Source organism: Myxine glutinosa, chromosome 3 (assembly GCF_964187855.1).
Source record: "Myxine glutinosa chromosome 3, kmMyxGlut1.1, whole genome shotgun sequence".
NCBI classification, from domain to species: domain Eukaryota; kingdom Metazoa; phylum Chordata; class Myxini; order Myxiniformes; family Myxinidae; genus Myxine; species Myxine glutinosa.
The window spans coordinates 90,265,392-90,280,517 of record NC_136263.1 but is presented as its reverse complement, the minus strand read 5'-3'; the positions used below and the strand labels follow the sequence as shown (position 1 = coordinate 90,280,517).

The following is a 15,126-nucleotide window of genomic DNA, read 5'->3' as shown; positions in this document are numbered from 1 at the left end:
AAAATAAATTGATGAGACAAATACTTACACACACACACACGTATGTGTAATATATATAAATTCATAAATATACTCAGCACAGTTCGAGAGAATTATGACATTGATCAATCAGTTTTCATCATTCCACAATGCTCTGATAAACATTAAGTTATTGTTCAAATGTGACACTTTGTCCTCCCCCTACTCCTTTCCTTACTTCCTCAGCGCAATCATTTTGAGATCGTTGAGTCTGACGTTTACAGTTGAATAGAAATAGCTTCGTGATAGCTATAATATGTGGGAAGCACTTTAACATCCACGCTTGCTCTTCTCACATACACATGGTCGATCAATGTGCCGTTTTCTGTTGTTGGCTCAGTTACAAACTGACTGTAACCGTGACTTTCCATAACCTTTGCTAAAGAAGAAGATTTAAAGATATCCTCATTGAGATCTCCCATAACAACACAACCACCAGGGAATTTGTCTAACTCAACCAATAAGACTTTCAGGTTTTCCTTGAAAGTGGCGATGTTGTATGATGAGGGCCTGTATATAACAGCAACGATGATATTTCTGTCACCTGAATGAAACGCAAGATATTCTAAGTTTCTTGCTGGAGGAGTCAAAATCTCGCAGTGTGTACCTGTCTTAGAATACACGCCAACACCTCCATGAGACTGCTGCGCTAGGTCAACACAAATTGGCGAATCATAACTTTGCTGTCGTGGTTTGTGATGGAATACAAAGTTCTCCAGTTCAGGTTTTCCATCTCTGTCATCATTCGATAGCCACGTTTCCGTAAGGCAAATGAAATTGCACTCCAAGAAGCGCCTGTCAGACCTTATGTCATTTATATGTGATTTCAATCCTTGAATATTGTGTAAAATTATTTTACAACCAATTTTTCCGTGTGTGCTGTCAGTGTGTGTTGGGGTAATAAAAGATGGCATACTGTCCATAGCCGCTGCTACGTTTTCATTGCAGTAAATGGCAGATTGCTTGAAATTTTGAATTGTGAGACCTTCCATTGACGTCACACGACTTAGGGCCACGTATGCTTGACCAGCAGTAAATATCTTTTCCAATGAGACAACGGCTTCCTTTAAAGTACATCCCTGGATTTTATGAATTGAGCACCCAAATGCTAGCTTCACTGGAAATTGCCGTCTTATGCCACCACTGTTAGTAACTCGATCTTCCTGGGGAGCAATAGGCGTGCTATTAACAGGCAATGATAATGATTCTGCTGTATGTCTTCGCAATTTCTGACCAACCTTTACATTGTCAAACACCACATACACCATTTGAGGAAATGTACTACCTGGAGTTTGTGAAATATGTGATACAGTGCCGAATACACCATTCACCAGACCATCAGACACATCAATGTTTTTAGTCAACAGAACTCGTGCCCCCACAGCTAGGGTAACTCTTCGGGCTAGATTGGTGTTGAACACTTTAATATACTGGCCTTCTTTTCTTTGTAGTTTCCCGGATTTTGGGTCTCTGTAGAAATCTTCTGCATTAATAGCAACAAGATTTGAGCACGAAGAAGCTAGCTTGGCGAGATTGTGTTTGTCGACTTCTTCATTTGTTGCATAGATATGAATGCAGTCAGGTTCTTCACCAGTTTCACATTTCTGGAGAGTATCCTTGTCTTTGTCATCTAAGGGGTCACACTTTTTCCGTGTTCTTAATCGATTTAGGGTCTCTGCAAATTCGCCGTCTTTCTGTCGCATTATTTGAGTCAGCTCAGCAATATGGAACAAGTCTGTCCAGAGATTGAAGCCAACGTTTTCAGCATACAGGCTTTTGCCTTTCACAGGTGAAAGCTGGTAGAAGTCACCGATAGCAATGACACTCACATTACCAAAGGGAGAGAAATCACGGCATTGCTTTATCTGTCTTAATCGTCCATGTACATATGTTATCAGCTTTTGGTCAACCATTGAAATTTCGTCAATTATAATTATCTGTAAACTACTCAACTTTGAACGTAAAGAGTTGATTTTTTCATCACCGAGAGGCTGGTACGGTAATTTTGCACCCACACCGATTGAAAATGTACTGTGGATAGTGGAGGCATTGATGTTGAATGCTGCGACACCTGTTGGAGCTGTCAGTAGAACAGATACATCATCAGGATTTGGCAAGATAGGAGCCAGAAGTCTTGAAGCTTCATACTGAATTGTTTTTATTAAATGACTCTTTCCTGTTCCTGCACCCCCGGTGACAAAGACATGAAATGGTTTTGGTTCATTCCCGTTGCGTTTATTCAGACACCATTCCCTCACGGCATAAAATATCTCACGCTGCTTCTCGTTCAAGCATCGAAGCAAGTTTTCAGCCTCATCCTTTTTCACAATAGATTGGCGGATTTCAATGCTGCATGATTTCTTTTCTTCCTTTAATAAGTCTGGTATATCAATATCCTCTTGTGGATCTGCAGTTTTTCCTTTTTGGTTTTCCAAACAGCTTAACCGTTCAACCTCAGTCTCTGGGCATATTTGTGCCCATGCATCATCCAATGGACCACATTTCTGAAACATCTCTTCTGCTTTATCCATTGAATCGGCATCAAGTTCAAACTTCGCTTTGTTTCTCTCCACTATGTATTTCACTGGTTCTACTTCGTTTTTCCCGCATTTCACAGCTCCATTTTGATAGAAATTTTGAAATGTTTCATATTGGCCAGGCTTTAAATGACTCTCCAAACGATATGGCAGAAATAGCTGCAGCAAGCTCTGATAATACTTCTCTGACTCTTTTGTTGGTGAGAATCTTGGATATCTAATGACTGCAGGTTGTGTTCGTGTCCGTCTCTGTATATGTCCTAATCCATTTTGTAATGTGTAAATTGGACTTTTTCGGTTTACGTCCATTACATTGGATACCTCAGATTTTGAGAGGACTCTAAATTCTGAACAGAAAGAGGCAAGGCACATTTCGTCAAATAGTTCTTGATCTGGTCTATTTTGATAACGATCAGGCAGACTTGTCATCCATATCTGGTCAGCATCCAAATCTTTGCCTTTGCTTCTCTTCTTTAAAACATCAAATGGCAGACTCATTTTTATTGGATTGTCTCCTGTGGGAACAAACTGCACCTTTCTTGATGATTCTTTTAATCGTAAGTTGCACACTCTGAAAACGGCTTCTTGAGCACTAACTTCTCTGTTGTGGAGATAAATAGCACCTAATTTCTTCAGAGCTTGCTTCGCATCTTCGTTTCCATTGAATGCCTCTTTTCGAGCGTGCTCGAGTAACAGCCCCATTTCTCTCTCAGTCTTTGAAATATATGAGATAATATAAACAATGCAAGAGTATGCGTCTGCAACATATTGGATGTCCATATTGGCATTCCAACAGCGGAGGAGATGAGCATTGTATTGGTTGACCCAAACATCCTTTGGATTACGTTGCAACACGACATCTGTCTTCTTGTTTAGTATTTCATATGCTTCTTGAAACAAATCCTGATTTATCCCAACATGGGCAAACAAAGCATTGGCATGGTCAAAGTTGTTCTCAGTGTCTTGAAGAGCATTCCAAATTTTCATCAATACCTGTTTGGCTTCTTCTTTCGTCATATGATTTGGTTTTTTGTCAGGCTGCACATGCAATTTGTCAATGGCTTGACTTTCCACATCGTCATTCCTAGAAATAAAAGTCGTGTTTGATGGTGGACGTGGGAAATGAAACCTGCAAACCGTTCCCTTTTTTCTGCAAGATTTGGAGTGCCTCGAACTATGCTTTTGAACAGCATTGACAATTTCATGCAATTCGTCGTCATTTAATGGCATCTCGCAGGTGATGTACTGATCGATAAAAGATACAACTTCCTCATCTGAGTCTTTGTCGAGTGTAGGTGCATCCTCAACCCAAAACAAACAGTGCGTATGAGGAGAACCACGCTGTTGAAACTCAATTCTATAGAAATAGTCCTTGATCTTACCGATAGGTTTGGCTTGTGACATGATGACGTCTTTCAAAAAGCTGCGGAACATGTGATCAAACATTCTTGCAGCTGTTATGGGATTCCTTTTGAGGATGATGCATTTTTCAGACCAGTCTAAGTCATTTGCATTGCGAGAGTCTCCCTCTTCTTGGAGAATTGCTTCAATAATCTCTGTCCATCTCATGTCACCTGATGAAAATGAGCAGAACCATGTGGGTTTTCCTAGTTGCCTGAGCATTGCAAATAAATCCTTTTGGGATGCTTGCCAGAAGGCCGGTGTTCCTCTGATGGGCTTCAGATATTTGTAACCTGCATCACATTTCAGCATGTCTGCCAATGTGTTTCTGTCCATTAGTTTTTGGGCTGTGACTTTACTACCTTTAGCAAATGCATTCAAGTAGCTTTTCCTTAAAGCAATGGAAACACTGGACAACACTTGGTACACCTCTGACAGGTACTGCGCATAGAAAATATAATCTGTGTTCTGTGCAAATCTACTGTCAGCTAGCATTAGGCGTGTATGCAAATAACGAGCAATGGTTATTTTTGCTTCACGGTCGTCATGGTATGTTGGTCCACCAGTTGGAAACAAAACGGGAAACGATTTAGCCTCATTGCTCTCATCCATTAACAGCTTAACCGGATTATTGCCTTCAGCAGGAGCGATACAAAGGATATCGTCAAAATGTTGATCTAGAACTTCCTGTCCGATATCTACTGGTTGAAGGCAACTGTCCATGTACATTCCATGGTCTTCCAAGTCAGGCTCTCGGGTTTTGTTTTCAGAGATCTCGGTTTCTGTCAAATCAGGCAATGTGTCATCTCTGTCCATGTCGTTTATTTCGTCTTCGTTTTCTTCAACAACATTAGGGAGAGAATTAACCCAGTGTTTGTTGAATTTAACATCACCATACCACTTGTTGTTGGCAACTAGAAACTTGAGGGCATTTTTGACATGAGCTGAATTGACAAATTTATACAGATGATGTCCCTTGTAGGAGATCCTTCTCTTTAGCTTCACCCTTATGATCTGATCATCTGATTCAGCCCGAGGTAAAACATTTGTGGATTTCTCTATATTGGAGGGAACGCATACAACTGGCCCATGGACTCCATACTGTCCACCTTTAGGAAGCCCACTCAATTTTGCAAATGGAATATGCAATGCCGTGAGATGCTGCTCTAATGAATTAAGACATTGAAGTTCTTCAGGAATAGGCTCCAAATGCAAATTATTTGCAACGGCTTCGGCTGGCAGCTCTCCACGCAGAATTTTTCGGTGGCCAGTGAAACAAATCCATAGTTTTGACAAAGGTGTTCTTTTCAGAGGACACTCTTCAGAACAACTTGTAGAACACTCATGGAAATATGTCTTAGTAATGCACTTTTTAGACATTGCTTTTACCAGCAAGCCCTTTTGTTCATAGGATTCTCTTCTACAAGTCAATACTTGATTTTTAAAAAAACGCTGATGACACACGCAACAGATATGATTTGGTCCATGAGAAACCTTTTCCTTGAAATTTGCTATAATGTTTGTCATTTCCTTATTTTTGGTTTGTTTTTTACATCTAGCCTCAACATTTCGTTGTTTCAAGGTTTCTCTGTGTAGTTTACTACTTTTGTATTTATTTACGCTACGAGCTCTTACATCTTCCCGATGGCATTCAATTTTGGCATACTTTGTCTTACTACACGCCTTCACCGACTCCTTGTGGCTCTCGTCATGTTTGTACTTTCTCTTGCTACACGCCTTCACCAACTCCTTGTGGCCCTCATCATGTTTATACTTTGTCTTGCTATATGCCTTCACCAACTCCTTGTGGCCCTCATCATGTTTATACTTTGTCTTGCTACACGCCTTCACCAACTCCTTGTGGCCCTCGTCATGTTTGTACTTTCTCTTGCTACACGCCTTCACCAACTCCTTGTGGCCCTCGTCATGTTTGTACTTTCTCTTGCTACACGCCTTCACCAACTCCTTGTGGCCCTCGTCATGTTTGTACTTTGTCTTGCTATACGCCTTCACCAACTCCTTGTGGCCCTCATCATGTTTATACTTTGTCTTGCTATATGCCTTCACCAACTCCTTGTGGCCCTCGTCATGTTTGTACTTTCTCTTGCTACACGCCTTCACCAACTCCTTGTGGCCCTCGTCATGTTTGTACTTTCTCTTGCTACACGCCTTCACCAACCCCTTGTGGCCCTCGTCATGTTTGTACTTTGTCTTGCTATACGCCTTCACCGACTCCTTGTGGCCCTCATCATGTTTATACTTGGTCTTGCTATATGCCTTCACCAACTCCTTGTGGCCCTCGTCCTGTTTATACTTTGTCTTGCTGGCTCTTTTCCTAGTTTCATGATGCTCTATATCATTTTCATATTTCAGCCTACTATGTGCTTTTCTTCTGGCTTTGTCATTTGAATCATTTTCATATCTGTCTTGTGTGTATGCTTTCTTTGTTTGCCTATAGAGATTGTTGTCAACATATGGGTTTCTCATCGGTTTATTAACAGAAAGTTTACTTTTTGCTCTTTTCTGCTTTTGACGAAATTTCTCTCTTTGCTTTTTTTGCCGCAGTCCTTTACATTTTTTCCCTTTACCACCAAGCGTGAACATTTGATCCATACTGTTGCATGGTAATGAGATCTCACTCCCACTTAAGACTTCATGTTTATCCATGTCGATTCCAAATTTGAGTGATGGAATTGGACTTCCACAATTGATACCTGTGCAACGTCTTTCACTTTCTGCAGACAGTTTTACACATTCAACAATTTCATAATGGTTCTGGTGGAGGTGCTTCAAGTATATACCTCCTCTTGAATGAAAATCATTTGGGTGCATCTGTGATCCTGAATATCTCAACCATCTTGTTGAAAATGTAAATATGTCAGTTTGTAGCAGGTCAGAGGCAGCTAGAATTTCCAACTCAGTCGCCCATGTTTGAACATATTTCATTCGAGATGATTGGATGTACTGGGGAACTGATGAAAATCCTTCCCTTAAAAATGACTTGAAAGCAGTGTGGTGGTCGAAAAGATGTTTTACAATTGCCAGACGAATCTTTCTATGATATTCTTCTGTGCCAGATATGGAATAGGACAAGGCCCTGAAGAAGCAATTACCGTCCATTTTTATAGCTTTCGTTTTACATGGATCACCTATTGTAGCAGTGCCATTGGTTTGTGAGGAATATTGTGGGCATATTTTTCCGAGACCAAGTTTGGCACACAAATTCGTACAAACTTCTGTAGTGAGCGGATGAAAAGAGTATTGCGTGGAGTCAATTTTCACGATGGAAACATCATCAATTTCATTTGGTGCAGAGCGTCTCACTGTATCTACAGTGTCCTCACAGGCAACTACAGCATCCATTCCTGTCACTTCAAATTGTGTATTCTCTGGTATGTTCATTGATGCTGCTAGCCTCAAGCAGTGTTCGTAAACTTCTTGCAGACTTGTGTATTTCATCAATATGGATCGTCCATCACATACTGGTGTTCCAGTGCTACTTCTGGAATGTGAGTCGAATACGCAAAACAGATGTTCTTTCTTTAAAACTGCAAAGGTTGTTAGTGCAAAGTTTACGAAGCAGGAGTGATATTGTTCGAGAGCTGTTTTCAAGGCGTCATTCAAAGGCATTAGGAAAGGAATGTCCACAGCGACATTTGTACTGTCATTCAACAGTCCAACCAATGACTCTCCACGTTTTAAAAGAAAGTTTCTGTCAAATAATTTGACTACCTCTGGCAATTCAGAAACAAGAAGGAACCTGTGAGGGATTGTCAATGAACTTTGAATAAATCTGTACAATGTATTTCCAGTTTGAAGAACTATGTCAAGATCGGGAGTTTCCCAGGAAGAGGCATCTTTGATTTTGTCAAATAAAACAAATACACAGCAATTGGCGACACATTGCTGTCCACGATCTTCAAGAAATTGAGGATGACCTTGGTGGAAACTGCCTTCAATTGTTTTATACCTTTTCTCTCCTACAGGAATAAAGACTTCACTTGTGCTTTCTGGTGTGCTTTTGTTTGTCTTTTTTGTTGTGTACTCAATTGTGTGCCCATGCGCATATTGATTTTGCAGTGGTGTGGCATGGCCCAGTAGAAGAGGGGCTTTACCTGGCACAGGTTGGTGGTTGCCCGGCACAGGTTGGTGGTTGCCCGGCAGAGGTGGGACGTGGGCTGGCAGAAGTGGGACGTGGGCCGGCAGAGGTGGGACATGGGCTGGCAGAAGTGGGACGTGGGCCGGCAGAGGTGAGACGTTGGCCGGTAGAGGTGAGACGTTGGCCGGTAGACGTGGGTCGTTGGCCGGTAGAGGTGGGACGTTGCCCAGTTTAGACGCCTGTCTCTCTCTCCATAGCTTTAATGGTTCCTGCTTCTTTGAACGTTTTGCCTTCGGCATTTCTGTCAACAATGGAAATTAAGAGAATGAGCAAACAATGATAAATGTCAACATCTTTATTTTCATATTAGCATGGATTATTCTTTTCATGTCAGCATTATCATAGTCATCGCCACTACATTGGCTTCAAGCTCTTTCAAATTACTTAACCTCTTGGCATTTGTTTCAAATATATTTAATTTCTCCCTTCCTGAAATTTCATTTTCCTACCTGGCCATACCAATCACAATAACATCATGAGTTCCTTCCTTGATAGGTTTCCCAGCTCCAGCCTAAAAATCCCAAATTGCCTCCTCAATTCCCAATGCATAACATTTATATTTAGCATCATACCATCATTTTGGAAACAATTCCTTTGCTCTTGAATTTATATGTGATTTCAATCCTTGAATATTGTGTAAAATTATTTTACAACCAATTTTTCCGTGTGTGCTGTCAGTGTGTGTTGGGGTAATAAAAGATGGCATACTGTCCATAGCCGCTGCTACGTTTTCATTGCAGTAAATGGCAGATTGCTTGAAATTTTGAATTGTGAGACCTTCCATTGACGTCACACGACTTAGGGCCACGTATGCTTGACCAGCAGTAAATATCTTTTCCAATGAGACAACGGCTTCCTTTAAAGTACATCCCTGGATTTTATGAATTGAGCACCCAAATGCTAGCTTCACTGGAAATTGCCGTCTTATGCCACCACTGTTAGTAACTCGATCTTCCTGGGGAGCAATAGGCGTGCTATTAACAGGCAATGATAATGATTCTGCTGTATGTCTTCGCAATTTCTGACCAACCTTTACATTGTCAAACACCACATACACCATATTGATTTTGCAGTGGTGGGGCATGGCCCAGTAGAAGAGGGGCTTTACCTGGCACCGGTTGGTGGTTGCCCGGCAGAGGTGGGACGTGGGCTGGCAGAAGTGGGACGTGGGCCGGTAGATGTTTGACGTTGGCTGGTAGAGGTGAGACGTTGGCCGGTAGATGTTTGACGTTGGCCGGTAGAGGTGAGACGTTGGCCGGTAGACGTGGGACGTTGGCCGGTAGAGGTGGGACTTTGCCCAGTTTAGACGCCTGTCTCTCTCTCCATAGCTTTAATGGTTCCTGCTTCTTTGAACGTTTTGCCTTCGGCATTTCTGTCAACAATGGAAATTAAGAGAATGAGCAAACAATGATAAATGTCAACATCTTTATTTTCATATTAGCATGGATTATTCTTTTCATATCAGCATTATCATAGTCATCGCCACTACATTGGCTTCAAGCTCTTTCAAATTACTTAACTTCTTGGCATTTGTTTAAAATATATTTAATTTCTCCCTTCCTGAAATTTCATTTTCCTACCTGGCCATACCAATCACAATAACATCATGAGTTCCTTCCTTGATAGGTTTCCCAGCTCCAGCCTAAAAATCCCAAATTACCTCCTCAATTCCCAATGCATAACATTTATATTTAGCATCATACCATCATTTTGGAAACAATTCCTTTGCTCTTGAAAATAGTCTAACTGCTTTATAAATGCAAAAATTATTGATGAAAGTTGGGATGGGATTTTTTGATAACCCAAAAGAAGATCATTGCAACCAATGTTTAGGTGGGACATGGGCCTGAGCTGAGTTAAGCTGAGTTAAGATGGTATACAAAAGAGTAAAGCTGAGTTAAGATGGTATACAAACTTTAATGGCTAATTCAGGTAACTCACGAGAAACGCTGGTTATCCACAGGTGGGGAAACTGGAAACACCAACGAGCAACGCTGGTTATCCACAGGTGGGGAAACTGGAAACACCAACGAGCAACGCTGGTTATCCAAACGTGGGGAAACTGGAAACACCAACGAGCAACGCTGGTTATAAACACGTGCAGAAACCGAAAACCATGCATCATCATCATTACCTACATTCATAATAACCATACCAAACTGCAAACACACACCAGAATCGGTGGTTATCCAAGCATAGATAAACTGCAACCACTCACTAGAATCGGTGGTTATCCACACACAGAGAAACTGCCAACACACACGCTTGAAAATTGCTCTTGAAAATAGTCTAACTGCTTTATAAATGCAAAAATTCTCGATGAAAGTTGGGATGGGATTTTTTGATAACCCAAAAGAAGATCATTGCAACCAATGTTTAGGTGGGACATGGGCCTGAGCTGAGTTAAGCTGAGTTAAGATGGTATACAAAAGAGTAAAGCTGAGTTAAGATGGTATACAAACTTTAATGGCTAATTCAGGTAACTCACGAGAAACGCTGGTTATCCACAGGTGGGGAAACTGGAAACACCAACGAGCAACGCTGGTTATCCACAGGTGGGGAAACTGGAAACACCAACGAGCAACGCTGGTTATCCAAACGTGGGGAAACTGGAAACACCAACGAGCAACGCTGGTTATAAACACGTGCAGAAACTGAAAACCATGCATCATGATCATTACCTACATTCATAATAACCATACCAAACTGCAAACACACACTAGAATCGTTGGTTATCCACAAATGGGGAAACTGCAAACACCCACAATAATCCGTGGTTATCCACACATCGAGAATGCAAAGAATCCGTGGTTGTCCACACATCGAGAATGTAAAGAATCCGTGGTTGTCCACACATCGAGAATGCAAAGAATCCGTGGTTATCCACACATAGAGAATGCAAAGAATCCGTGGTTATCCACACGTAGAGAATGCAAAGAATCCGTGGTTATCCACACATAGAGAAACTGTAAACACACTAGAATCGGTGGTTATCCAAGCTGAAGCATAGATAAACTGCAACCACTCACTAGAATCGGTGGTTATCCACACATAGAGAAACTGCCAACACACACGCTTGAAAATTGCTCTTTAAAATAGTCTAACTGCTTTATAAATGCAAAAATTCTCGATGAAAGTTGGGATGGGATTTTTTGATAACCCAAAAGAAGATCATTGCAACCAATGTTTAGGTGCGACATGGGCCTGAGCTGAGTTAAGCTGAGTTAAGATGGTATACAAAAGAGTAAAGCTGAGTTAAGATGGTATACAAACTTTAATGGCTAATTCAGGTAACTCACGAGAAACGCTGGTTATCCACAGGTGGGGAAACTGGAAACACCAACGAGCAACGCTGGTTATCCAAACGTGGGGAAACTGGAAACACCAACGAGCAACGCTGGTTATCAACACGTGCAGAAACTGAAAACCATGCATCATCATCATTACCTACATTCATAATAACCATACCAAACTGCAAACACACACTAGAATCGTTGGTTATCCACAAATGGGGAAACTGCAAACACCCACAATAAACCGTGGTTATCCACACATCGACAATGCAAAGAATCCGTGGTTGTCCACACATCGAGAATGTAAAGAATCCGTGGTTGTCCACACATAGAGAATGCAAAGAATCCGTGGTTATCCACATGTAGAGAATGCAAAGAATCCGTGGTTATCCACATATAGAGAAACTGTAAACACACTAGAATCGGTGGTTATCCAAGCATAGATAAACTGCAACCACTCACTAGAATCGGTGGTTATCCACACATAGAGTAACTGCCAACACACACGCTTGAAAATTGCTCTTGAAAATAGTCTAACTGCTTTATAAATGCAAAAATTCTCGATGAAAGTTGGGATGGGATTTTTTGATAACCCAAAATAAGATCATTGCAACCAATGTTTAGGTGGGACATGGGCCTGAGCTGAGTTAAGCTGAGTTAAGATGGTATACAAAAGAGTAAAGCTGAGTTAAGATGGTATACAAACATTAATGGCTAATTCAGGTAACTCACGAGAAACGCTGGATATCCACAGGTGGGGAACCTGAAAACACCAACGAGCAACGCTGGTTATCCACAGGTGGGGAAACTGGAAACACCAACGACCAACGCTGGTTATCCAAACGTGGGGAAACTGGAAACACCAACGAGCAACGCTGGTTATAAACACGTGCAGAAACCGAAAACCATGCATCATCATCATTACCTACATTCATAATAACCATACCAAACTGTAAACACACTAGAATCGGTGGTTATCCAAGCATAGATAAACTGCAACCACTCACTAGAATCGGTGGTTATCCACACATAGAGAAACTGCCAACACACACGCTTGAAAATTGCTCTTGAAAATAGTCTAACTGCTTTATAAATGCAAAAATTCTCGATGAAAGTTGGGATGGGATTTTTTGAAAACCCAAAAGAAGATCATTGCAACCAATGTTTAGGTGGGACATGGGCCTGAGCTGAGTTAAGCTGAGTTAAGATGGTATACAAAAGAGTAAAGCTGAGTTAAGATGGTATACAAACTTTAATGGCTAATTCAGGTAACTCACGAGAAACGCTGGATATCCACAGGTGGGGAACCTGAAAACACCAACGAGCAACGCTGGTTATCCACAGGTGGGGAAACTGGAAACACCAACGAGCAACGCTGGTTATCCAAACGTGGGGAAACTGGAAACACCAACGAGCAACGCTGGTTATAAACACGTGCAGAAACCGAAAACCATGCATCATCATCATTACCTACATTCATAATAACCATACCAAACTGCAAACACACACTAGAATCGTTGGTTATCCACAAATGGGGAAACTGCAAACACCCACAATAAACCGTGGTTATCCACACATCGACAATGCAAAGAATCCGTGGTTGTCCACACATCGAGAATGTAAAGAATCCGTGGTTGTCCACACATAGAGAATGCAAAGAATCCGTGGTTATCCACATGTAGAGAATGCAAAGAATCCGTGGTTATCCACATATAGAGAAACTGTAAACACACTAGAATCGGTGGTTATCCAAGCATAGATAAACTGCAACCACTCACTAGAATCGGTGGTTATCCACACATAGAGTAACTGCCAACACACACGCTTGAAAATTGCTCTTGAAAATAGTCTAACTGCTTTATAAATGCAAAAATTCTCGATGAAAGTTGGGATGGGATTTTTTGATAACCCAAAATAAGATCATTGCAACCAATGTTTAGGTGGGACATGGGCCTGAGCTGAGTTAAGCTGAGTTAAGATGGTATACAAAAGAGTAAAGCTGAGTTAAGATGGTATACAAACATTAATGGCTAATTCAGGTAACTCACGAGAAACGCTGGATATCCACAGGTGGGGAACCTGAAAACACCAACGAGCAACGCTGGTTATCCACAGGTGGGGAAACTGGAAACACCAACGACCAACGCTGGTTATCCAAACGTGGGGAAACTGGAAACACCAACGAGCAACGCTGGTTATAAACACGTGCAGAAACCGAAAACCATGCATCATCATCATTACCTACATTCATAATAACCATACCAAACTGTAAACACACTAGAATCGGTGGTTATCCAAGCATAGATAAACTGCAACCACTCACTAGAATCGGTGGTTATCCACACATAGAGAAACTGCCAACACACACGCTTGAAAATTGCTCTTGAAAATAGTCTAACTGCTTTATAAATGCAAAAATTCTCGATGAAAGTTGGGATGGGATTTTTTGAAAACCCAAAAGAAGATCATTGCAACCAATGTTTAGGTGGGACATGGGCCTGAGCTGAGTTAAGCTGAGTTAAGATGGTATACAAAAGAGTAAAGCTGAGTTAAGATGGTATACAAACTTTAATGGCTAATTCAGGTAACTCACGAGAAACGCTGGATATCCACAGGTGGGGAACCTGAAAACACCAACGAGCAACGCTGGTTATCCACAGGTGGGGAAACTGGAAACACCAACGAGCAACGCTGGTTATCCAAACGTGGGGAAACTGGAAACACCAACGAGCAACGCTGGTTATAAACACGTGCAGAAACCGAAAACCATGCATCATCATCATTACCTACATTCATAATAACCATACCAAACTGCAAACACACACTAGAATCGTTTGTTATCCACAAATGGGGAAACTGCAAACACCCACAATAATCCGTGGTTATCCACACATCGAGAATGCAAAGAATCCGTGGTTGTCCACACATCGAGAATGTAAAGAATCCGTGGTTGTCCACACATCGAGAATGCAAAGAATCCGTGGTTATCCACACATAGAGAATGCAAAGAATCCGTGGTTGTCCACACATAGAGAATGTAAAGAATCCGTGGTTGTCCACACATCGAGAGTGCAAAGAATCCGTGGTTATCCACACATAGAGAATGCAAAGAATCCGTGGTTATCCACACATAGAGAAACTGTAAACACACTAGAATCGGTGGTTATCCAAGCATAGATAAACTGCAACCACTCACTAGAATCGGTGGTTATCCACACATAGAGAAACTGCAACCACTCACTAGAATCGGTGGTTATCCACACATAGAGAAACTGCAACCACTCACTAGAATCGGTGGTTATCTACACATAGAGAAACTGCAACCACTCACTAGAATCGGTGGTTATCCAAGCATAGATAAACTGCAACCACTCACTAGAATCGGTGGTTATCCACACATAGAGAAACTGCAACCACTCACTAGAATCGGTGGTTATCCACACATAGAGAAACTGCAACCACTCACTAGAATCGGTGGTTATCCAAGCATAGATAAACTGCAACCACTCACTAGAATCGGTGGTTATCCACACATAGAGAAACTGCAACCACTCACTAGAATCGGTGGTTATCCACACATAGAGAAACTGCAACCACTCACTAGAATCGGTGGTTATCCACACACAGAGAAACCGTGGTTATCCACACATAGAGAAACTGTAAACACACTAGAATCGGTGGTTATCCAAGCATAGAGAAACTGCAACCACTCACTAGA

At 41.5% G+C, this 15,126-nt stretch overlaps 1 protein-coding gene across 1 annotated transcript; it reads right to left on the bottom strand.

Moving 5' to 3' along the window:
- Nucleotides 1-236: 236 nt before the first annotated feature.
- LOC137414367 (uncharacterized) lies at nucleotides 237-6,623 on the bottom strand. Its single transcript, XM_078773586.1, has one exon. The coding sequence runs from the start codon at nucleotides 6,621-6,623 to the stop codon at nucleotides 237-239; it is 6,387 nt and encodes a 2,128-aa protein (XP_078629712.1).
- Nucleotides 6,624-15,126: the final 8,503 nt, after the last annotated feature.

What these genes read in the sequence shown, in the direction of transcription:
- LOC137414367 (XM_078773586.1), bottom strand. Translation starts at nt 6,623, where the DNA reads ATGGATAAACATGAAGTCTTAAGTGGGAGTGAGATCTCATTACCATGC.